Here is a 25,685-nt window from a genome sequence, read left to right as displayed (position 1 = left end):
GTGTTCAATTTATTTTACAGTACAAGGGGAGAGTCATGTGAAAATATGTTTTACTGTGGGGAGGGGGGAGCATTTTTTTTTTTAACGAAACCTTGAGTTAGACCAGCCCCCCCCCCCTACTAAATTTCGATCTGTCCCTACATGGAGTGTCTTGGATTTACGTACAGAATAATACAAAATGCTCTGAGCCCAAGTTGCAGAAAATGGGTGACGGACATCCACAAATGAATACATATCACACCAAATGGAGTCTTGGATTTACCTACAGAAAAATACAAAATGCTCTGAGACCAGGTTGGAGAAAGAATATGATTTATACAACCATAAGCAGTCTGGGTTGTGCCAGTATACACCAGGCTCCAGTGAAGTCATTGACTCATGAGAGGCTTGGTTGGATGAGAGGGTTTTGGACCTTGCTTGAACCACTGTTTTGAAAAAGATGACATAGTGCTTTATTTATCCATATGTTGTAAATCATGGCATCTGTTTATAATATATTTATTTACTTTGTAGATGCGGGCCCTGGGTTGATTTACAGTTTCAGTTGTGTTTGTCTTCTTTGGGAACATGATTGGCAGTTGGTGATGGCTGTTTGAAGTGTGCATTGGCTGGCTTTGATGCGTGGGGATGAAAGGAGCATCCAGATATTACTTGAGGATAATATAAAAATGAATTTGGCTGCAACTTCAGGCGACTGACAGGCGACAACTGTGAAGTTGTTGATAAAATGTGATTTAGGATACAATGACACTCATACAAGAACAACAAAATACAATTTTGCATGTCCAAAAGAGCAGTTCAAAAAGTGAAGGAAATACCTTAACTTGAATTGATTAAAACAATCAAATAAAGAATAAAGAAAATAGACTCTACGTCTGTGACTGACTGTTTCTTGGTTATGTATTATGCTGTTTATAACTGCTCTACTGTTACAATTCATATCATTAATTATCGCTTTCTGTCATGACTTACGTCAAGCCATCTTAAGGAAAATACAATTACAATCATAAAACACTGCATGATATCATTTTAGAATTAATCGATTATAACAGAAATTCAACGACAAAAACAGTCCCTATTTACTTTGAAGAATTAGCTCAAATGAAATAACATACCACTTAAAGTATTATCAATTAAAATAATAATTGAAATGTTGCAAATTGAACAGATCCGTCAGATAGTTATGTAAATGAGATTTAAATATTTTTCATAGTTAGTAGTTATTTTTGGGCCAACAGTATGAGAACATTAACATCAATTATTTCAAAATGCTGAGGGTTTTCATTTAATTCAGGTGTTGCTATTTTACGTGATATTAATATGTTTATTAATACGAGAAATACATTTTTTTAACTGAGCTAAACAGAAATGTTTTTTAAAATCAGTATGTTGATCTTGTGAATAACATCAAAACCAAATGTTTCATATAATTTCAAAAATACTAATTGTTTTAGTTCATACACTAACTAACTTTTTCTAATCAAACAAATAACTTCAAAAAATACTAAATTAAGACTTTGAGAGTGTCTGAATACCACAAAATATCAAATGATTAGGAAAACAAATAATAGGGACAGTACAGGGACTGACTACTCATTACACATTTTGGCCCACATTTTCAGATATCAAAATACGTGAAAACGAATTGTAGGCCTAGTACTTCTGTCAGGAGGGACATCTTCCACCAGAGAACAAAATTCATTTGATGTTCTCAGTTGCCTTTTTTGTAATTTTATGAGAATTGTTTCAATGTGCTTTGTGGAAAGAGAGAGGAGTCACAGAACATTGCTTACACTGTCATCTACTGGCCAAAACAGCTCACAGCATCTACCATGTCCTCTTTCAATGGCTGTTCTAACCCACCGGGCAGTTCAACGTCTAGTTTTAATTTACATTTGGTTGAGTTGTCTAATGTGAATTCAAAGTGAAATCAACCAAAAATATCACCCTGTCATTTAGATTTAGGTTACACGTTTTCCACATTGATTCAACGTGGAAAAAAAGCCACTCTAGCACAGGTGGGATTACAAATGTTCATAAACGCGTGTAAAACAAACCACTTTCCAAACATCGTTATTTGGTTGGGTCTTTTGCCCATTTCGTAGCAGCAAAGATAACAACATAGCAATCCTTTTATAAAGGCAGATATAATTACCGTAGGCGCATATCATAGTTCAAAAGATGAGCATTGTACTGTATGCTCTCTATAGGACTACCTGTGCATTTCTACTGCCTGGGTCACCTGTGCGCCTATAGACAGAGAGGAAGAGGCGAAGCGACATGGTTTACACCGCCCAAAATCTGTCCAGACAGCCAGCCGTTCTGCGGACAACGAATCCCATTGTTAGGGCGGAGACTCGAGCATCTCGTCATTATATCCAGCATCTCTGCTATAGCCATTACATTTTTTTACCCTTATTTTACCAGGTAAATTGACTGAGAACACATTCTCATTACAGCAACGACCAATTGTAAACCGGAGATGATTATGTGACCATGATGGTATGAGAGACAGATTGGGAATTTAGGCAGGACACCGGGGTTAACACCCCAACTCTTACAATAGGTGCCATGGGATCTTTAGTGACCACAGAGTCAGGACACCCGTTTAACATCTCATCTAAACACAGGGCAATTTATTATCTTGAGCATAATATAACTCATTTATATGACATTGAAAGTGAACTGGTATAGACGGTATCACATTGTAGTTATTTTCACTAGATAACCTGGAGGTATATGCTGTCAGCAGCACCCTATCTATGACAGAGGAAGCCATGGGGTTTGGCAGGGTTCCACACAACCACTTCTACACTATTCTATGAATACATGTTACACAGAATTTCACAAAAAAAATGTGCACCCATGCACTGCACTCAAGGTTTACAATGGTGCAGAAAACAGTATGCTATGAGAACTGGCACTGAGGAGAAAAAATAACTTTAAAAATAGCAACTGCGTGATGGATAGGCCCACACTTCACAATATGCAACATTTTGAATGTACAAGATGCCAATAAAAAATGAGCATTTTGAGCATGTTTTGGCCTATTCATCATTATTGGGCTCCTGAGTGGCGCAGCGGTCTAAGGCACAGCATCTCAGTGCAAGAGGTATCATTACAGACTCTGGTTCGATTCCAGGCTGCATTACAACCCGCCGCGATTGGGAGTCCCATAGGGAGGCACACAATTAGCCCAGCGTAGTCTGGGTTTGGCCGGGGTAGGCAGTCATTGTAAATAAGAATTTGTTCTTAACTGACTTGCCTAAATAAATAAAATCACGACGAGGCCTACAGCGTTTTTGATATAAATGCCATTCATCCCTAAACGTTTATCGAAATATTTTCATCATGAATAAGACTGTTTCTTTCCACTATGCATAGGCCTGACACTAACACATTTGCTGGGGATGGATGCAGCTAATGCCCTACATAGGTCGACTGAGATGAGTGCTTAAAATCAAATCAAAATGTATTTGTCACATGCACCGAATACAACAGGTGCAGACCTTACAGTGAAATGCTTGTACTTACAAACCCTTAACCAACAATGCAGTTTTCAGAAAAATACGTAAAGAAAAATAAGTAATAAAGTAACAAATAATTAAAGAGCAGCAGTAAAATAACAATAGTGAGGCTATATACAGGGGTACCGATACAAAGTCAATGTGCGGGGGCACCGGTCAGTCGAGGCAATTGAGGTAATATAAACATGTAGGTAGAGTTATTAAAGTGACTTATGCTTAGATAATAACAGAGTAGCAGCAGTGTAAAATGGGGGGGGGGGGGGGGCAATGCAAATAGCCTGGGTAGCCATTTGATTAGATGTTAAGTAGTTTTATGGCTTGGGGGTAGAAGCTGTTCAGAAGCCTCTTGGACCTAGACTTGGCGCTCCAGTACCGCTTGCCGTAGCAGAGAGAATAGTCTATGACTTGGGTGGCTGGAGTCTTTGACAATTTTTAGGGCCTTCCTTTGACACCGCCTGGAGGTCCTGGATGGCAGGAAGCTTGGACCCAGTAATGTACTGGGGCGTGCGCACTACCCTCTGTAGTGCCGTGCGGTCAAAGGCAGTGATGCAACCAGTTAGGATGCTCTCAATGTCACAAATCCTGGCTCTTCTCCTGTGCAATGCACTCATTGCCCAGGGACGGTTTTGGGTATAAGCACATAATGGTGGGGATATGTGATGAGGTGGGAAGAGATTATCCGAGATCTGTTGTAAACGGCGGCGGGTTCAACAGCGCGTGCGCCACAAATAATGCAAGAGGCGAAGGCTTTTTTCACACGCCTGCGTGACGCTGTAGCACCTCCTCTTACCCCTCCCTTTGTCCAGTTGACAGGATCCTTCTCAGGCAGGATTGGAAACCACTGACAGAGGTATGTCGAAATGTAATACTGTTGCCTATTATGGGGCACTATTGTATCCCTGTTGTGATGGACATTGACCTCTTGGCTTAAATGTTAAGAGACGGCACGTGCATCCACCGCGAAATCAGAAGCAGCCCAGGAGGAGAGGTGCTGATAGGCATGCAGCTATGTTAGCTAGCTAACTGAACAAGGCCTCAAGTAGCTAATACCCTGCTTGAGGTCAACTGTAAGTGTGACCAACAATTATTTGGATTTATTGAGCTTAGCTATTTTCCTCTGTAAATTGATTAAAACCGCAAGCTATAACCACCGATTCTGCAAGGTATGCAATTGTCCCGTTGTCTACCAATTGATTGCTAACCCCAGCAGCTAGCTAGCTAGTTATCAAGGAAACTTAAGATGTCCAAGCAGTGATGCTTCTTTCTGCCACCTTGCTTCATAACCCCTTAGGCATCACGTAGCCAGGTTGCCTGGAAACCCGACGTTGAGTTGAAATCTATGTCGGCAGAAATGAGCGTTTGAATCAGGAAAGTTCTCTCTCAGGACCTCTAATTTACAAGCCAGAATGTCGAATAAAATGATATTTTAACTTACTTTACCGGTTGTCCGTGCGGTTGGTCCTTTTTCAGGTAGGAATCTAACAAATAATTCCACAGGTAAGCTGCAATATGTAACTTTTTGAGTGACCCGACCAAATTGACAAATCTAGATCATTTCTTTGTCATTGAAATCTAGTCTAAGAAGCCGTAGATCTGTTCTATGTGCACTATTCCTATGCTTCCCGTTAAGTTTATCTTTTGCTCTTTTTACTTTCGGTTTTGTAAATGAACTTCAAACAGCTGAAAATATATTTCCCAGCGGTTTAGATGGTACAATTATTATCTACACAATTGAATTTCTGTATCCAGGAAATGGTGGAGCGATTTCTGCATATTGCACCTTTTTATATAAACGTCAAAGCATGTGCGCATGATGAAAATGCATACAAGCCAAGCTCATGCACTTATTTACATGGTTCTGCTGCATGCTTCAGGTGATAGAAATCTGAACGCACTACGTCAAAAGGACCAACGGCTGAGCAATAGGCAGAGTATGTTTAAAGGTGCAATATGCAGAAATCGCTCTGCCATTTCCTGGTTGCTAAAATTCTAATAGTTCGGCTCATTTCAGTTTGACAAAACAAGCAATGTTTAGAGAAATTGTAGGGATGCGCGCTATATCGGTGAACATATCGGAATAGGGCGATTATTAGCTCAAAATGCCAACATCTGTATCGGCCTGATGTCTAGTTTAACACCTATGTTAAAAACCCATGTCAAAGCTACCGTGCATACCTACATAACATAGGTGCATGATGTAATGACACCACATAAAAATTTGCGCTACATGTACAACACAGCATTCCTAACCTAGCCCACAATGTCTGCTGTGTGGATCGAGCAGTCATTTGAAAGAGTAATAACATTTCAGCGAGACAACTCAAATGTGAAATCCATTAAAGCCAAGATAATGGAATTCATTGCCTTGACAATCAACCGTTCTCTGTCGTGGGTGATGTTGGCTTTCGCCGACTGGTGGAGCACCGGTACACACTACCAAGTGTGCTATTTTTCAGATGTTGCCCTACCGGAGTTACACAGTAATAGCGTCACTGCTATTAGCTTCACGACATACATTCTATGGAACGCCGGTCTTTGCATGTCAAAAAGATACAGTAGCACTGTTAAAGCTGTACAAAAAGTCTGCAAACACCGGCCACGAACGGATGTGTTGGTAATAAAGCATTATTTGTTTGACCGCAACTTCTGGGGTAGCTAGCTTTAGCTTGGTACCTAGCTAGCACCAATACAACCAGCCTGAAAACAATGACCAGTAGAAACTGCAGTCATTTTCACTATTCTTAGCAATGATTTAGGAATCCTTGTAAGTATTAGCTAGGTGGTCACTTGTTGTTCGCCTATTGAAATTGAACTTCAGTTCATGAAAATAAATAGCTAGCCAGCTACTTAACCCTGTTGCCCAAAGCTAACGTTATAAGCAGCCAGCTAGCTTCATCTGGCTAGTGAGGCTTGACCGGAACGGGTTATGTATTGTGAAGCTAGCCACAATAAGAATTGGGCACAACAGTGGAATTTGCGGTTTGCCTTCATAGATGGGTCCGACCACCATTAATCAAATAAAAACTGCCTTATAAATTAGGGTTATTTTAGATGGTGACACCTAGCTATATAGTTAGCTAATTAACCATAGCTACTGAAACAGATTATGTCGTGTTATTTGACACATAAAAAAGTGTTATTTGACATATCTTTTTTGACACACAAAGACCCAAACGGCATTCCATAGAAATAGGTTTTGATTGTTTTACTGGTTATGGGGACATGCGTAAATGCCAACAAAATTACTTTTTTGTCAGTGTGGTGTGTGTAACCTTTATTTAACTAGGCAAGTCAGTTTAAGAACAAATTCTTATTTACAATGACGGCCCAGACGACGGTCTTCCAATTGTGCCCCGCCCTATGGGACTCCCAATCATGGCCGGATGTGATACAGCCTGGATTCGAACCAGGGACTGTAGTGACACCTCTTGCACTGAGATGCAGTGCCTTAGATCGCTGCGTCCATGTGTGTGTGTTAACTATTTAACTTTACAAAAATGCTTAAAAGGCCGCTAAAATTTAGATATCGGGTATTGGTGTCTGTTTTCTTGGCAAGGAAAGTATCGGATATCGGTATCAGCCAAAAATGTCATCAGTGCATCACTAGTGTCAATACTTATTTGTGTGTGTGAGAGAGATCGGGATGTGTGTAATGTATGTGTTCTGGAATGCTTGACACTTCCTGTCCCCTTCCCAGTGGGCCCCTCTGAGCAAGTGCCTGTTGGTCACCAGAGATTATAGTTAGATTGTTGGCTTGTGGAGGCTCGTATTATTTAACTTCAAAGTGTGATGAAATAAGGGTTGTGTAATGCTTGGTGTTGGGTGTCACTAAATCATGCGTTTATTTACCACAGGGAGAACACAGGTACATTTTTATTTAACTAGGCAAGTCAGTTAAGAACACATTCTTATTTACAATGACTGGGGAACAGTGGGTTAACTGCCTTGTTCAGGGGAAGAACAACATTTTTACCTTTGACAGCTCGGGGATTCAATCCAGCAACCTTTCGGTTACTGGCCCAACGCTCTAAACAATAGGCTACCTGCCGCACCAAAGATTAAGGGGAAAGGGGGATACCTAGTCAGTTGTACAACTGAAATGTGTCTTCCGCATTTAACCCAACCCCTCTGAATCTGAGAGGTGCGGGGGGATGCCATAATCGACATCCACGTCTTCGGCGCCCGGGGAATAGTGGGTTAACTGCCTTGCTCCGGGGCAGAACGACAGATTTTTACCTTGTCAAGGTGTGGTGATTTGAATAGCGTTTGAAGGATTACATTTAAAAAAAAAAAATGTATTGAACCATTTCTTTAACTATGCAAGTCAATTAAGAACAAATTCTGATTTACAATGACTGCCTACACCGGCCAAACCTGGACGATGCTGGGCCAATTGTGCGCCGCCCTATGGGACTCCCAATCACGGATGGTTGTGATACAGCCTGGATTTGAACCAGGGTGTCTGTAGTGACTCCTCTAGCACTGAGATGCAGTGCCTTAGACCGCTGTGCCACTCGAGAGCCCTGAAGTTATTGTGGCTGTAGGCTATGTGGCACACGCTGATGTACAAAATAAGTCTTTGGGCTATACTCTATTTGCAAATTAGCATTGTGCACACATGGGTAGAGAATAAGTGTGCAGTTTAAGCCTAGTCTTGGACTAAAATTCAAGATCAATGGAGAATGTCAATTGAAAATGCTTTTAATTCCAGAATTAGGCTTATTCTTTGTCCGTTAAACCGCCCAACAATCTGCCAGCGTCCTTTTTGTAATCTGCAACAAGCAGGTGTTTTCTTATGTTATTTAACATGGAAATCTCTGCCCACTTGTTCTTGTGGAGTGGAGGTCGTCAAACCAATAATAAAACTTATCTAATCTGCAATTTAGAAATCACTTGTCAATTATTGAGATGGCCCAGTCCAGTGTGTTCATTTTGACTGTTGTGAAATCTCTATCCCGGCAAGTGTTATTTTTCTGACGAGTCAGAGCAAACGGGTGAGTCCGTCCAGGCATGGGTGTGCGCATGCCTGCCTGCTTCCCCAATCGGCCCACCCTATCCATCAATGACCTCCATCCATCCTCTTCTCTCCCACGTCCCCCACCAGCAGTGTTCTCTCCCCAACCTTCCTTGGTGTATCACTGAAGGCCCAGCACACTACTAGTTCTTTGTCATTGGCTTGTGCCAAATATTTTATAACTAAACCAAGATAGACCACAGCCCGTCCTTTCAAAAGGGAACAAATTAGTCATAGTGGGCAGAACAGCTGTTTCACATTTATACATCCTTTGAAATATGTCTCATTGCTCTATGTTTGTGCTTTAGCCAAACACAAAGCTCTAATTAATTTTTGTATTTTTTTAAACAGATAATGGCCGTTCCTCCTACCTATGTTGACCTTGGCAAGTCCGCCAAGGATGTCTTCACTAAGGGATACGGTGAGCACTGCAGTACTTCTACTCACTATCCATCTACTCAGCCTTTGCTCCTGTCCTGCAGAGAATGAGGAATGGACTTTAGCCTAGATTTATATCTATTTGGTGAACCCTCTAGTTTAGACTGGCTGTCCTTGGGCAGTGTATTGACTGGGAGACACAGCTGCACAGAGACAGTGAGGCTCAGGCTGTACTATGAGGATTCTTGGTTAAATGGGCCTTAATTAGCACTTGGGGTTAGCCATAGTACTTTCCTAGGCAAGGGTGGGACTGCCCAGTGGACCAGCACACTGATTCCGAGAGGGGGATGGGAAGCAAGCTGGGGCTGTGAACCGTGGCTGACGCCTGATATGACAATGTACTCTAGCGTATAAACCACATCAAATCAATACTCACTCAATCAGGCAATGTTATGTAATAGTTCTAATAGATGTAGTTCTAGGCTAGTATTTCTCAGACAGAGGGATTTATTGAACAGTGGTTTGAACAATGTGTTTGAGGTGGTAAAATAAGTCTCCATGAGACTGCATGTGTATTATGGAAATAATTAGAAGCCACGTGTTTACGGATTGCCAGGAATGTTAGTGAAAAGAATTAACTGAACATAAATGTATCATCAGTTTGAAGAGCACTCTTAGAATGTTTTGTAATTACAACAGTTTGATTTAATTTTCTTCCATGCCTCTCAGGTTTTGGTCTCATCAAGCTGGACTTGAAAACCAAGTCAGAGAATGGACTGGTGAGTTCCACAGCAGAGTTGGTCCGATTACCCCTTGGAGCCAAAAGAGGCACTTGACTCAGTGCTATAAATTAAGTAGTTATCTAGCCCTCTGTCACCATACAACTTAGAGGGCCTCTAGTTGTCTTGCTCATTGACAACTGTGGAAGACCTCTGTGATTGTCAGCTTCACTTTAGATTATTTCACTAGCTGCAAAGGAAAAGAAACTATAACATATTTATACTCGAATACATTCAAACACATAGTCTACACACTGATCATTTTTGGCCCATGTGATCCTCAACCATCCAAATCCTCACTGCTATATAACGTGATCACATCTCACCTTTGACCTCTGTTTGACTTCGATCCCAGGAGTTCACCAGCACAGGCTCTGCCAACACGGAGACCAGCAAAGTGGCTGGCACCCTGGAGACCAAGTACAAGTGGGCGGAGCACGGGCTGACCTTCACTGAGAAGTGGAACACTGACAACACTCTGGGCACAGAGATCACTCTGGAGGACCAGGTCAGGATCAGGTGTTCTTTAGATCAGGACTCGTGTTTATTGTGGTGTTGGGAAGAAAAATACAATTATCACCTTGACAATTAAGATTAGGGGCTCAAGCCAACCCACATTGCAGTATTTATGCAGTACCTCTTTTTCTAACGGTCAAATTAACTGTATAAAAACATACAACTACTACCAGGGCGAACCCTTTCACAGGTATGCTTTAACTTTTCAGAATTAGAAGTGTGTGGGCACGGGATGACTACTGTAAATAAAGGATGAACAAATAAATCATCTGCTACATGTGGATTAGAACTCCCAGCCATTGAAATATGAGTGAACTGTGTTTCAGTGGACTGAGCCTCCAATCAGTCATAGCAATTGGGGGAAAAATCTACTCGTTGATACGATGGTTGTAGCTACGAATATAAACGTATAATCTTCATAGCCTACTTTTTTTTTCTCCGTTAAAGCACATAGATGTGTATGAAACGGTAAGCAAAAACCTTGAATTTAGGCAAGGAAGCATCATGCTAAATATATTGGCACACTCCACTTACCAAGACCATTGCCAAATAAGGCACGCTGTCACCTTCTTTTATAGTAAGCCTTGAGGTGGTACCGCCCAGCACATCTACAGTAGAAGGGAGTAGTAGAAGAACGTTACTCTTTAATTCTGATTCATTAATGCATTCCTCTCTGTTTTTCTCCCCTCAGTTGGCCAAAGGGCTTCAATTTACGTTTGATTCCTCCTTCTCGCCAAACACTGGGTAAGAAGTGACTATCCAATTTAATTCAGTGAAGGTAGCATTTAATTGCTTCACATTGTTAATGAATTGAAAAAAGTCATCACACAATACATTATGAAAAGGAATTTCCTGCTCAATATAGGTCATTGGATGTATCTTGCCATTCTGACACTGTATTACCTCACACTGACAAGTTGTCCTTCCGCCATCACTCACGTCTCTGCTTCAGCAAGAAGAGTGGTAAGATCAAGACCGGCTATAAGAGGGAGCACATCAACCTGGGGTGTGATGTGGACTATGACATCAACGGGACGGCAGTGCACGGCGTGGCGGTGGTGGGCTACGAGGGCTGGCTGGCTGGCTACCAGATGACCTTCGAGGCTGGGAAGAACAGGGTCACCCAGAGCAATTTTGCTGTGGGCTACAAGACCGACGAGTTCCAGCTCCACACGAATGTGTAAGTAGATGGAATTAAATGAATAGATACGGAAATGTGGTTCAGGTAGGCCTCCGCGCTTCAGCAAACAATGGAAGTAAGACGGGTGCTCAACAACAACAACAACAATGACAGTAAGCCAGTAACGTGGGGCTTAACAACAATGACAGTAAGCCAGTGATCGGCCTTAACAACAATGACAGTAAGCCAGTGATGGTGCTTAAGGACCCTGAACATGGTCTTTAGGGTCGATTTACAGTGATGAAGCATTTTGTTTATGTGACTCATTCAGGAGTAATACCCTCAACTGAGTGTTGCAAGCACCAAATCAAATGTTATTGGTCACATACACATTTATCTATCAGACCTACCATGCTCCAACCAACCAAGCCTTTTAAACCACTAGTGAGTAAAATGTTGTGTCTAGCTCTTTGAGAGCTGACCTTGTCTGGACAATAGCAACTCTAGGCACTCTTTCTGGCCCCCTCAGATGCAGACTGGCAGTTATTTTAGTACCACTGTATACCACGGTGATGGGATTTGTGAAAGGGCTTTGTCAGAAGAGGAAGGTGGACAGTAAGGATAGTATAGTAAGCTAACCTCCTGCTGTGACCTGTCCTCCCAGTCATGATCACTTGTTTTGACAAGGTCAATTAGCTCTGAGACGTTGCTCTTTAATCCTTTGACAGCTCATCCTTGATATATATACAGGTAACTGCCAAAATAAAGGAAACGCCAATATAAAGTGCCTTAACAGGGCGTTGGGCCACCACGAGCCAGAACAGCTTCTATCCTCCTTGGCATAGATTCTACAAGTGTCTGGACCTCTATTAGAGGGATGCAACTCCATTCTTCCACAAGAAATTCCATCATTTGCTGTTTTGTTGATGGTCGTGGAAAACGTTGTCTCAGGCGCCGCTCCAGAATCTCCCATAAGTGTTCAATTGGGTTGAGATCTGGTGACTGAGACGGCCATGTCATATGGTTTACATCGTTTTCATGCTCATCAAACCATTCAGTGACCACTCGTGCCCTGTGGATGGGGGCATTGTCATCCTATGGAGGCACAGCCATGGAAGGCAAAATAATGGCCTGCATTTTTTTTATACATGACCCTAAGCGTGATGGGATGTCAATTGATTAATTCAGAAACCACATCTCTGTGGAACCAACTGCTTTCAATGTACTTTGTATCCCTCATTTACTCAGGTGTTTCCATTATTTTGGCAGTTACCTGTAGGTCTGATACTTAAGATTGTGACATTGATCGTCTGATTGCGATTCATGTGATGGATAATTCATGTTTTTGTATAGATCATGGATACTCTGTAAAAGCAGTATCTTTCTGAATGAAATGCACAAGGCTTTGGTATGCTATGTCTATTGGAATGGATTTGGATGTTGCAATATATTTATGCATACATGCATGCTAGTTCCCACAGCCTTCTGTATTCAAAGTATCATCCTCCATAGTGATGAATAAGCTTGTTTTTCATACAGAAATGATGGCACAGAGTTTGGCGGGTCCATCTACCAGAAGGTGAACGACCAGCTGGAGACAGCAGTCAACCTGGCCTGGACCGCTGGCAACAGCAACACTCGCTTTGGCATCGCAGCCAAGTACCAGATCGATGCCGACGCAGCCTTCTCGGTAAGAGGCCACAAGCTAGTCCTAACTGGCTGAGACTTGACCTCTGCCTAGGGTCATGTTCAGGGCACGAGTAGAGAGAGCTGCTAGGCTAATCAGTTTAACATTATTTCTTGAAGCATTGTTGTATTTAAGTACCTTTTGATTGAATCCTAAATGTTGGTATTTCATGACCACTTTCCTGTTTCCCACAGGCCAAAGTGAACAATTCTAGTCTTGTTGGCCTGGGATACACTCAGACTCTGAAGCCTGGTGAGTATATTTTTTTATATTTATTATAAAACTGTTATTTTACCATTTTCCTCCATGCCAGTGACGTCTTGATGAAATGCCTTTCTGCTGTATATAGGGCAGAAAGGACAGAACAGCAGTACAGTGGTTGCTCCACTAAAGTTTTGCGGTTATGCTGCGGTACTTAGAAGTCATTTGTAATTTAGTACAGTACTCTGCATCACCACTTCATTGCTCCAGACCAGCGCAAGGGGGAGTTAGAGCACTGACTATGCTTTTGGGTCCTACTGTGTCTCTAACTGACAATGAATAGGCGACATAAACCTAAATAGAAACGGATAATTGTGCACGACTTCAGTATTACTTACTAAATAGAACTGTTGTTACACTAAGGATTGATTTTATTAGGATTATTTTGCTCTTACTGTAGTACTGTAGGTCACTCCCAACCGGTCACATTGTACAGCGCCTGAGTGGCGCAACGGTCTAAGATACTGCATAGCAGTGCAAACTGTGTTACAGATGCTGGTTCAATACCCGTGCCGGCCTTGACTGGGAGACCCATGAGATGACTGTAGGTTTTTGGTTTCTCTCCCTCTAAAAACAGAAATAAATCATTCTAAATAACAAACTGGCTTTATTTACAAATTAGTAACAGTCTCCCCCCATGTTCAGGAATGGCCTTTTTCTCTCATTATACGTTATTTGAAAACAAAATAATCTCCAAAATAGTAATTTTTTTAAACAAAGCGATTATTATTAATTTAGAATTACTGGATATTCTCACAGATATTATTAACCCTGTAATTAGCAGGACAATATATATTGGTCATATGGGTCATGGCTCCCGAGTGGTGCACAATGGGATTTCCTTGCAGTTCTCCAGCTGTATCCACTATTATGCATCACATCCGACCATGATTGGGAGTCCCATAGGGCGGCGCACAAATGGCCCAGCGTTTCTCTCCCTCTAAAAACAGAAATAAATGTTTTGGCCTTTACAAATATTATTTTGGCCTTTATTCAGATTACAATCATTGACTTGACTTTTTTATTTTTTTACGAAATAATCTCCAAAATATCATTATATTATCACCTACACATTACCATGAATCAGTGACTCACACAGGCTTTGGATCAAAATAAATAAGTACAAACATTCATTCTGATAAACATTTCTTTATTAAAGGCTATCCAGACCTGGACACCATGTACAGTATTATAATATCCCATTATGGGCTATTAGCAGGACAATATAGCTTTACCAACACCTCTCTGTATTTTGATACTTTCTGGATAGGACCTCCCCAGTGGCGCAGCTGTCTATGTCACCGCAATGCAAAATGCGGTGCCACAGATGCAGGTTTGATACCCGTGCCGGCCACCACCAGGAGACCCATGAGGCAGCTTTTGGTTTTAATTTAGAATCCTCTATATGTAATTATTGGCGGAGAGCCACGTTATATTTTTCGATATACTGTAGGCCTATCGTAGGCGACATGAGTCTAACTAGTGTAGCTCTTATTTCTTTAAAGAGCGTGTTGAAGTTAGAAGCAATAGGATTTGAAGCAATAGCCTACAACTATTTTTAGCACCGTTTCGCACTGCTCTGAAACAAGCATGTGGACTGGTCTTGATAAATCAATGAGATTTTTATTTTGACTCAATCTCCGTTTGGGTATTGGATAGACTACAATTATGGTGTAGAAATGTTATGCTCTTAGTGTAACCTTTTATTTAACTAGGCAAGTCAGTTAAGAACATATTCTTATTTACAAGGACAGCCTACTACTTCCTCCCCGTCGGGGAATTGAACCCCGGTCTCCCGTGTGCCCGCACGACACGCCGATTCTTTGGCTAAATAGCCCAGTACTGTAACCTACTCCCGACCGTCACATTGTACAGCGCCAGATTTTCCGTTCCATCCTAATGGAAAGCAAGAGGGTTTTTCATTTTTCTTGGAATAGAAACACCATATTAATCAAATGCATCCCAAACTCTAAAAGTAATTGGAAAGGTACAGTTGAAGTCGGAAGTTTACATACACCTTAGCCAAATACATTTAAATTCAGTTTTTCATAATTCCTGACATTTAATCCTAGTATAAATTCCCTGTCTTAGGTCAGTTAGGATCACCACTTTATTTTAAGAATGTGAAATGTCAGAATAATAGAAAGAATGATTTATTTCAGCTTTTATTTCTTTCATCACATTCCCAGTGGGTCAGAAGTTTACATACACTCAATTAGTATTTGGTAGCATTGCCTTTAAATTGTTTAGCTTGGGTCTAACGTTTTGGGTAGCCTTCCACAAGCTTCCCACAATAGGTTGGGTGCATTTTGGCCCATTCCTCCTGACAGAGCTGGTGTAACTGAGTGAAGTTTGTAGGCCTCCTTGCTTGCACATGCTTTTTCAGTTCTGCCCACAAATTTTCAATAGGATTGAGGTCAGGGCTTTGTGATGGCCACTCCAATACCTTGACTTTGTTGTCCTTAAGCCATTTTTTGCCACAACTTTGGAAAAATTACTTGTGTCATGCACAAAGTAGATGTCCTAACCAACTTGCCAAAACTATAGTTTGTTAACAAGAAATTTGTGGAGTGGTTGAAAACCGAGTTTTAATGACTCCAACCTAAGTGTATGTAAACTTCTGACTTCAAATGTAGATACAAATGATTTGTGACATTGTGGTTACAATAAAGAATGTATTTACAGTAGTGATGGACAGCTGGTTGAAAAAGTGTTGATTAATGTGCTGTTAAAAGTGGTGCATGTCTTATTTATTTAAAGAGCATATTGAAGTTAGAAGCAACAGGATTTGAAGCAATGGCCTACAACTATTTTAGCACCGTTTAGACTACAATTAGGGTGTAGAAATGTTATGTTCTTAGTGTAACCTTTATTTAACTAGGCTAGTCAGTTAAGAACAAATTCTTATTTACAAGGACAGCCTACTACTTCCTCCCCGTCGGGGAATTGAACCCCGGTCTCCCGTGTGCCCGCACGACACGGCGATTCTTTAGCTAAATAGCCCAGTACTGTAACCTACTCCCGACCGTCACGTTGTATAGCACCATATTTTCCGTTTCCTCCTAATGGAAACCCAGAGGGTTTTTCCATTTTCTTGGAATTGAAACACCATAATTTTAATCAAGCAAAATGTCTTAATCAGTCCCATATACTATGTTCTTACAAAAAAGGTTTTACATTCTCTAGTACAGCCGCTATTGAAGGCTATCAAAGGCTTCTCAGATGCCCTCTGGTGGTCAAACTAGCACTAACTAGCATTAATGGTACCAGTGGTTTGCACTTAAATAATTTTCTGTAGAATTCTGCGGCACCACGCAAGCTGTGCTGCACTGTGCTACAACTTTTTAAAGGACGAACCACTGTAGGCACTTGACCTCCTCAGCCAGTCAATGAGCCCTGATCTTGTCACTTGTAACTCCTGCCAAAGTCCCCTTGCTGATGCCTTGTCTTTCTGTCTGCAGGAATTAAGCTGACCCTCTCTGCTCTCCTGGATGGGAAAAACATTAATGCTGGTGGGCACAAGCTCGGTCTTGGACTCGAGTTTGAGGCATAAGAAGGCATGGAACGCAACAACAAATATTTTATTGAAATAGCTATCCTCACAACCTTGTTTCCCCTACAGTAGATGTGCTATGGTTGAGGTGAGGCAGCACATGAGGTCAAATCACGCTACAGTTGATATGCTACTTTTACAGGACCACTTCAGATCAATTATTTTGGAATACAGGGCCCAGTTTAGAATAAAACTATAACAAGTTTAAGGTAGAGTCCGCAAAATGTTAAAATGGGAAAGCGCTGTTGTGCATTTGTATTTCACTACAATCATGTAAACACTTTAATTTATTTATTTGTTTCAATAAGGATAAGAGAAAATAAGATACTGTTGGTCAAAAAAGGGCTTTGCAGGAGTTAGTAAACAGTTTACTTTCTGTCCACAAGGTGGGGCTGTTGCACGACAGAACACTGGTCTGGAACACAACATTCCTTGGCGAAGGTGATATATTCCTCTGTACTGGAGAGCTCTCTCATTGTAAACCCTCTGACAAAGAAGGGAAGTGTCTAATATATATTATTATGGGTTCGTGGTCCTTCACTTAAGCAGCAGTAGCTCTGAGGCTCTAAAACCCTGTTGTGTACATCCAGGATTTGTTCCAAATGGCACTGTTCCCTATATAGGGCACTACTTTTTAGGGAATAGGATGCTATTTGGGACAAAATGTAAGTGTCTTTTTTTTTTTTTTTGTCTCACTTGTCTTTGTCTGTGCAGTTGGTGTGAATTGTCTTTTGTTACATTGGTCAAATAGTATTTTTGCTCTATGTAATTCAATACTTAACCCACCTACTTAACCCACCTGTGATGTCTAAGACAAACCTCTGTCAATTGTTCCTAAAAAGAACAGGTAAGGTAACATGTCCTGCACACTATTCAACATTGCTCTTAATACAAATGCTTTGGTGAAAAAAGATAAATGCATTTTACAAGGAATGGTAGTCTTCCGATGATTGTGTTGGAACAGACAAACTGTACCTGACAGTGTTAAATAAATACCAACAACATCTTGAGTATGCCTCTGTGCTTTTTTTCACCCATAATAATGATTATGAAAATAAATGCCTTGGATTTGCTTTAGTGCTATATTCTCATATCTACCACAGATGACTAAGTCGTACTAGCCTTCCCTGTGGCTCAGTTGGTAGAGCATGGTGTTTGCAACGCCAGGGTTGTGGGTTCGATTCCCACGGGGGGCCAGTACGGAAAAATAAAAAAAATGTATGTATTCACTACTGTAAGTCGCTCTGGATAAGAGCGTCTGCTAAATGACTAAAATGTAATGTAAATGTACTGAAATTTGTCCCCCAAAACATGATCAGTCATTTTCATCATCCATGGCATTAGCTGGCTACCATTGCCACAAATTTGGCACCAGGCTATGATAGTCAGGGCCGTGCATATACCTTTCACGGGGCAGGTGCTCAAAATGGGAAATGGCACCCCCACACTACTTGATTTATTTTTTTACTTGCAGAATTGATATCTCGAAATTCATAACATACCAAATGCCTCTAGTAAAAATTTTACATTTTTTATCATATGCCAATTTCTGCAACAACACACTCATCACAAATTGTAAGCAAGCTAGTTAGTGCCTCCTAAATACATGAATGACATCGGGGAAAAGAGGGTCGGCTATCAGCTGATCGTTGATTGATATAAATCTGCTAGTTAGCTGGCTCAGTTTATTTTACTGATTGTGATCAACCTGTCTTTTTGCTGTAGCCAACCAGACCGAATATTGATGATGTAGGCTAAATGAAATGTTATGCTGCTGTGGCAGTACTGTTGATATTTAAACTAGGTAGCTAGCTACACACACCGGTGGACTTAATGATTTGGAGGCCCCAGGCAGAGGCCAGTCTGATGCCCCTTGTGTTTAATAGTAAAGACCTAATTTCATTGTCAAATGTATTACCTTTTAATGTGCCATGAACACAACCAGTCTTGATGTTTTCATCTGATTGTCAAACAAATCACTTCAAAAAGTAGGTTACCTTCGCACATTCATCCAAAAATAATTCCAGCATCTGAAAAGGGCATTGTGCCCCCGCCAACTTCCCTTCAAGTGGCTGAAACTCTCACCGGAGAAAGCAACCAAGTGAGTGAAACAGTGCCAGTCTGTCTTGCTATATGTAGCCCATGTATCTGATGCTGTCTGGCCAAAAAAGAGAATGACATGCTATACTCTTTTTAGCCAGAGAATCAGATATTGGTCCTCTGCCTTGATGACAATGGAAGTATTTTCAGCAGCACCTGTCTTTTTACTAAAGAAATGCATATTGTATCACCCTAGGGCCTGGGTTTCTACTAAGATAGTCTTGCCGAGAACCAGGCTGGGGAAGTTCATGGCAGAAAAATAGCTAAATAGGGGTGGAAACCCGGTGTAAGTGACGCCTCGCTACACGTCAAACCAATCAAAGGCCTTGCTTAGGCGGAGCTCTAATAGTGCTCACTAGAATAGTGTTGTAGGTGAAACAGTGCATGAACAATACTTTTTACAGTCTATGGGGAGGATGGCTGGGAAATCACAGATTAAAACATGTTGATTTTGTGTGTAAAGCACACCTGATTAAACAGAATTACATTTTTCCTCCAGGTTTTCTTCAATTTTCTGCAAAGTTGCAAACTAGCTTACGGAACAACTCAGTGAAAAATGTGTCCTTCCCAGTCTGAAAACAGTGAGGAAAATAACAGGTAGATATCTCTATCTTAAAGGTGCAATATGCAGAAATCGCTCCGCCATTTCCTGGTTGTGAAATTGTTATAATAATTCACCTAATTTCAGTTTGTGACAAAACAAGCAATGTATTATGTAGATAATCATTGTATCGTTTAAACCGCTGTTCAAATATATTTTCAATAAGCAAAAATATTGTATTTTCATCTGTTTGAAGTTTACAAAACCGAAAGTAAAAGATGGCAAAACTAAACTTAAGAACTGGAAGCATAGAAATAGCGCACATAGAACAGATCCACCACTTCCTAGATTTGCTTTAAATGAGAATGACAAATCTATAACAGTTCTATGTGAATTTGGTCAGGTGGACCAAAAAGTTACATATTGCAGATTTAAACAGACAGATTTTGATGGGGATTCTTTAAATTGTTTATTTATTATGCCTCCAGTGGAGCATAGGGGGGCCTCAAGCAAATCAATTATTATTAATATTATTCTGACAACTTTAATATTTGTTTTTGTTTTGTGCTTAAACATTTTTTTAACTTTTACCCTTTTTCATCATATCCAGTCGGTAATTAGTCTTGTCCCATTGCTGCAACTCCCCTACGGACTCGGGAGAAGCGAAGGTCGAGAGCTATGCTTCCTCAGAAGCAGGCTGGGTTGTGTTTCGGAGGATGCACGGCTCTCGACCTTCGCCTCTTCTGCGTCTGTACGGGAGTTGCAGTGATGGGACAAGACTATATAAAAATATATAAATATAAAAAATAACCATCAAGTGCTATGATGAAAGTGGCTCATGAGGACCGCCACAGGAAAGGAAGACGCAGAGTTACCTCTGCTGCAGAGGATAAGTTCATTAGAGTTACCAGCCCCTCAGATTGTAGCCCAAATAAATGCTTCACAGAGTGCAAGTAACAGACACATCTCAACATCAACTGTTCAGAGGAGACTGCGTGAATCAGGTCTTCACGGTCAAATTGCTGCAAAGAAACCACTACTAAAGGACACCAATTATAAGAAGAGACTTGCTTTGGCCAAGAAACCTGAGCAATGGACATTAGACCGGTGGAAATCTGATGAGTCCAAATGTGAGATTTTTGGTTAAAATCGCTGTGTCTTTGTGAGACGCAGAGTAGGTGAACGGATGATCTCTGCATGTGTGGTTCCCACCATGAAGCATGGAGGAGGTGGTGTGGGGGAGCTTTGCTGGTGACACTGTCTGTGATATATTTAGAATTCAAGGCACACTTAACCAGCATGGCTACCACAGCATTCTGCAGCAATACGCCATCCCATCTGGTTTGATAGTGGAACTATAATTTGTTTTTCAACCAAAACAAACCTCCAGGCTGTGTAAGGGCTATTTGGCCAAGAAGGATATAGATGGAGTGCTGCATTAGATGACTTGGCCTCCACAATCACCTGACCTCGACCCAATTGAGATGGTTTGGGATGAGTTGGACTGCAGAGGGAAGAAAAAGCAGCCAACAAGTGCTCAGCATATGTGGGAACTCTTTCAAGACTGTAGGAAAAGCATTCCAGGTGACTACCTCATGAAGCTGGTTGAGAAAATGCCATGAGTGTAGAAAGCTGGGGGCGCGAGAGCTCCATACAGGGCAGATCAACAGGCGCAACCAACGGATGGAGCGGGGGTGGCGAACTTGACGATGACTTGCGGGGAGTGGGTTTCGAAAAACAATTACCCTTTTTTTATTTTTATAAAAAATACATTTTTGCGGGGATATTATACCACCAACCAAAAGGACACTTGAGACTAGAAGTGCATAGGGGCATGTGCTCTGCACAGGTAGCGCCCTATCTGTGCACATTCCTGTAGTCAAGTTGTCTAACAGGGTAATGTTTTCATTCTAGCCATATTATCTTTGGCTCTTTGCACAAATGCATTTATTTACTACAGGTTTGTGAGAAAACATAACAAAGTAAAATAAATGTATCTTTCTCACTGATCACACAGTTCCCATTCCCACCCAGGTGTCAAATAAATACCATTCATGCTACTTCTATACAAAGTGGTTGTCGTAGAAGGTTAGTAGAGTATTTTCGCTAACCCAACCCTTTTCCTAACCATAACGTCTGTCTCCTAACCTGCTATGTTAATTCTCCTAACCTGCTACAGCAAAAAGTCACTTCGGTATCGATGTGGCTTGAAAACAGTGGCTGCAGTCCAAACATGTTATTTTTACCCCCTCAGCCCTTGCACTATCCACTTTCCCTCAGGGGAATACCAGTCAAAACCGGATGCAGTTTGATTGCCATCTTAAGTGGAGGTCCAACTCACTAACGTTGCCCTTTTAGCCCTCAATTTACTTTGAGGGAGCGACTGAACAACTTTTGTCACTTGCGGGGTTGATATTGCAAACTCAATGCAAATTCAATGCAAACTGTAGTCACATGTCAAACTCTGGTGGCTGTGAAGTGTCACATGTAATCAAAAAGGCTACATTTTTGGCATGTCAGAAAAAAAGAATTAAGCTAGCTTGCTAAAATGTAAATACAATTGAAGTCAGAAGTTTACATACACCTTAGCTAAATACATTTAAATTCAGTTTTTCACAATTCTTGACATTTAATCCCAGTAAAAATTCCCCGTTTTAGGTCAGTTAGGATCACCACTTTATTTTATGAATGTGAAATGTCAGAATAATAGTAGCGAGTGATTTATTTTAGCTTTTATTTCTTTCATCACATTCCCAGTGGGTCACAAGTTTACATACACTCAATTAGTATTTGGTAGCATTGCCTTTAAATTGTTTAACTTGGGTCAAAAGTTCCGGATAGCCTTCCACAAGCTTCCCTCAATAAGTTGGGTGAATTTTGGCCCATTCCTCCTGACAGAGCTGGTGTAACTGAGTCAGGTTTGTAGGCCTCCTTGCTCGCATAAGCTTTTTCAGTTCTGCCCACAAATTTTCTACAGGATTGAGGTCAGGGCTTTGTGATGGCCACTCCAATACCTTGATTTTGTTGTCCTTAAGCCATTTTGCCACAACTTTGGAAGTATGCTTGGGGTCATTGTCCATTTGCGACCAAGCTTTAACTTCCTGACTGATGTGTTGAGATGTTGCTTCAATATATCCACATACTTTTCCTACCTCATGATGCCATCTATTTTGTGAAGTGCACCAGTCTCTCCTGCAGCAAAGCACACCCACAACATGATGCTGCCACCCCATGCTTCACGGTTGGGATGGTGTTTTTCGGCTTGCAAGCCTCCCCCTTTTTCCTCCAAACATAACAATGGTCATTATGGCCAAATAGTTCTATTTTTGTTTCCTCAGACCAGAGGACATTTCTCCAAAAAGTACGATCTTTGTCCCCACGTGCTGTTGCAAACCGTAGTCTGGCTTTTTTTTATTGGTGGTTTTGGAGCTGTGGCTTCTTCCTTGCGGAGCAGCCTTTCGGGTTATGTCGATATTGGACTTGTTTTGCTGTGGATATAGATACTTTTGTACCTGTTTCCTCTAGCATCTTCAAAAGGTCCTTTGCTGTTGTTCTGGGATTGATTTGCACCAAAGTACGTTCATCTCTAGGAGACAGAACGCGTTTCCTTCCAGAGCGGTATCATGGCTGCACGGCCCCATGGTGTTTATACTTGCTTACTATTGTTTGTACAGATGAATGTGGTATCTTCAGGCGTTTGGAAATTGCTCCCAAGGATGAACCAGACTTGTGGAGGTCTACAATTGTTTTTCTGAGGTCTTGGCTGATTTCTTTTGATTTTCCCATGATGTCAAGCAAAGAGGCACTGAGTTTGAAGGTAGGCCTTGAAATACATCCACAGGTACACCTCCGATTGACTCAAATGATGTCAATTAGCCTATCAGAAGCTTCTAGAGCCATGACATCATTTTGTGGAATTTTCCAAGCTGTTTAAAGGCACAGTCAACTTAGTGTATGTAAACTTCTGACTCACTGGAATTGTTATACAGTGAATTATAAGTGAAATAATCTGTCTGTAAACAATTGTTGAAAAAAAGACTTGTGTCATGCACAAAGTAGATGTCCCAACCGACTTGCCCAAACTATAGTTTGTTAACAAGACATTTGTGGAGTGGTTGAAAAATGAGTTTTAATGACTCCAACCTAAGAGTATGTAAACTTCCGACTTCAACTGTAGATACATTGGCTGCATTCCAAACACTTAACATACACCCCCTCTCCCCTCAAATTAAGTGGACACTTCTGATGACGTATCATGACGTCTAATGAGTATACACTTCAAATCAAATTCAAATAAAATGTTATTGGTCAAATGCACATGGTTAGCAGATGTTAATGTAGCGAAATGCTTGTGCTTCTCGTTCTGGCAGTGCAGTAATATCTAACAAGTAATTTAACAATTCCCCAACAACTACCCAATACACGCATATCTAAAGGGATGGAATAAGAATATGTATATATAAATATATGGATGAGCGATGGCCGAGCGGCATAGGCATGGTGCAATAGATGGTATAAGGTACAGTATATACATATGAGATGAGTAATGTAAGATATGTTAACATTATTAAAGTGGCATTGTTTAAAGTGACTAGTGATCCATTTATTAAAGTGGCCGGTGATATGAGTCTCTGTAGGCAGCAGCCTCTCTGAGTTAGTGATTGCTGTTTAGCAGTCTGATGGCCTTGAGATCAAAGCTGTTTTTGAGTCTCTCGGTCCTAGCTTTGAAGCACCTGTACTGACCTCGCCTTCTGGATGGTAGTGGGGTGAACAGGCAGTGGCTCAGGTGGTTGTTGTCCTTGATGATCTTTTTGGCCTTCCTGTGACATCGGGTACTGTAGGTGTCTTGCAGGGCAGGTAGTTTGCCTCCGGTGATGCGTTGTGTAGACCGCACCACCCTCTGGAGAGCCTTGTAGTTGCCATGCCTTGTAGTTGATACAGCCCAACAGGATGCTCTCGATTGTGCATCTGTAAAAGTTTGTCAGGGTTTTAGGTGACAAGCCAAATTTCTTCAGCCTCCTGAGGTTGATGAGGCGCTTTTGCGCACCCACACTGTCTGTGTGGGTGGACCATTTCAGTTTGTCTGTGATGTGTATGCTGAGGAACTTAACTTTCCACCTTCTCCACTACTGTCCCTTCGATGTGGATGGGGGATGCTCCCTCTGCTATTTCCTTTAGTCCACGTTCATCTCCTTTGTTTTGTTGATGTTGAGTGAGAGGTGGTTTTCCTGATACCACACTCCGAGTGCCTTCACCTCCTCCCTGTAGGCTGTCTTGTCGTTGTTGGTAATCAAGCCCACTACTGTTATGTCGTCTGCAAACTTGATGATTGAGTTGGAGGCATGCGTGGCCACGCAGTCATGGGTGAACAGGGAGTACAGGAGGGGGCTGAGCATGCACCCTTGTGGAGCCCCAGTGTTGAGGGTCAGCGAAGTGGAGATGTTGTTTCCTACCTTCACCACCTGGGGGCGTCCAGTCAGAAAGTCCAGGACCCTATTGCACAGGGCGGGGTTGAGACCCAGGGCCTCCAGCTTAATGATGAGCTTGGAGGGTACTATGGTGTTGAATGCTGAGCTGTAGTCAATTAACAGCATTCTTACATAGGTATTCCTCTTGTCCAGATGGGATAGGGCAGTGTGCAGTGTGATGGCGATTGCATCATCTGTGGACCTGTTGGAGCGGTATACAAACTGAAGTGGGTCTAGTGTGGCAGGTAAGGTGGAGGTGATATGATCCTTGACTAGTCTCTCAAAGCACTTCATAATGACAGAATTGAGTGCTACGGGCGGTAGTCATTTAGTTCAGTTATCTTTGCCTTCTTGGGTACAGGAACAATGGTGGTCATCTTGAAGCATGTGGGGACAGCAGACTGGGATAGGGAGCAATTGAATATGTCCGTAAATACACCAGCCAGCTGGTCTGCACATGCCCTGAGGACGCAGCTGGGGGGTGGGGTGGGGGGTGGGGGGTGGGGGGGCAGGCCTTGTTAGCGAGCTGTGAAGGTGGCACTGTATTATCCTCAAAGTGGGCAAAGGTGTTTAGTTTGTCTGGAAGCAAGACGTCGGTGTCCGTAACGTGGCTGGTTTTCTTTTTGTAGTCTGATTTCCTGTAGACCCTGCCACAAAGACTTTGCCACGTATTGGAATAAATGACCAAACTGTAAAACTAGCTAGTCAGCTATGGGTAACTGTAGCTAGCTACGTTAGCTT

At 41.6% G+C, this 25,685-nt stretch overlaps 1 protein-coding gene across 4 annotated transcripts; it reads left to right on the top strand.

Moving 5' to 3' along the window:
• Positions 1–4,274: 4,274 nt before the first annotated feature.
• On the top strand, positions 4,275–17,845 carry LOC115154021 (voltage-dependent anion-selective channel protein 1). Of its 4 annotated transcripts, XM_029699787.1 has the most exons (10): positions 4,275–4,377; positions 8,893–8,962; positions 9,649–9,698; positions 10,054–10,206; positions 10,906–10,958; positions 11,167–11,394; positions 12,874–13,024; positions 13,216–13,273; positions 16,744–16,839; positions 17,222–17,845. In XM_029699787.1, the coding sequence occupies exons 2-9, from the start codon at positions 8,896–8,898 to the stop codon at positions 16,833–16,835; spliced, it is 852 nt and encodes a 283-aa protein (XP_029555647.1). In that variant the 5' UTR covers positions 4,275–4,377; positions 8,893–8,895; the 3' UTR covers positions 16,836–16,839; positions 17,222–17,845. The 4 variants fall into 4 exon arrangements, with proteins under 4 accessions (XP_029555647.1, XP_029555644.1, XP_029555646.1 ...); XM_029699784.1 differs by having other exon boundaries at positions 16,744–17,845; XM_029699786.1 differs by lacking the exon at positions 4,275–4,377 and adding an exon at positions 4,527–4,594 and having other exon boundaries at positions 16,744–17,845.
• Positions 17,846–25,685: the final 7,840 nt, after the last annotated feature.

The sequence above is a fragment of the Salmo trutta genome, chromosome 19 (genome assembly GCF_901001165.1).
Source record: "Salmo trutta chromosome 19, fSalTru1.1, whole genome shotgun sequence".
Taxonomy (NCBI): domain Eukaryota; kingdom Metazoa; phylum Chordata; class Actinopteri; order Salmoniformes; family Salmonidae; genus Salmo; species Salmo trutta.
Note: the sequence above shows the minus strand (reverse complement) of the source record. Positions and strands in the feature narration are given on the sequence as shown.

What these genes read in the sequence shown, in the direction of transcription:
- LOC115154021 (XM_029699787.1), top strand. Translation starts at nt 8,896, where the DNA reads ATGGCCGTTCCTCCTACCTATGTTGACCTTGGCAAGTCCGCCAAGGAT. An exon ending in CCAAGTCAGAGAATGGACTG is followed by an intron (nt 9,699 to 10,053) that starts GTGAGTTCCACA and finishes CTTCGATCCCAG; the next exon opens with GAGTTCACCAGCACAGGCTC. An exon ending in TTCCAGCTCCACACGAATGT is followed by an intron (nt 11,395 to 12,873) that starts GTAAGTAGATGG and finishes TTTTTCATACAG; the next exon opens with AAATGATGGCACAGAGTTTG.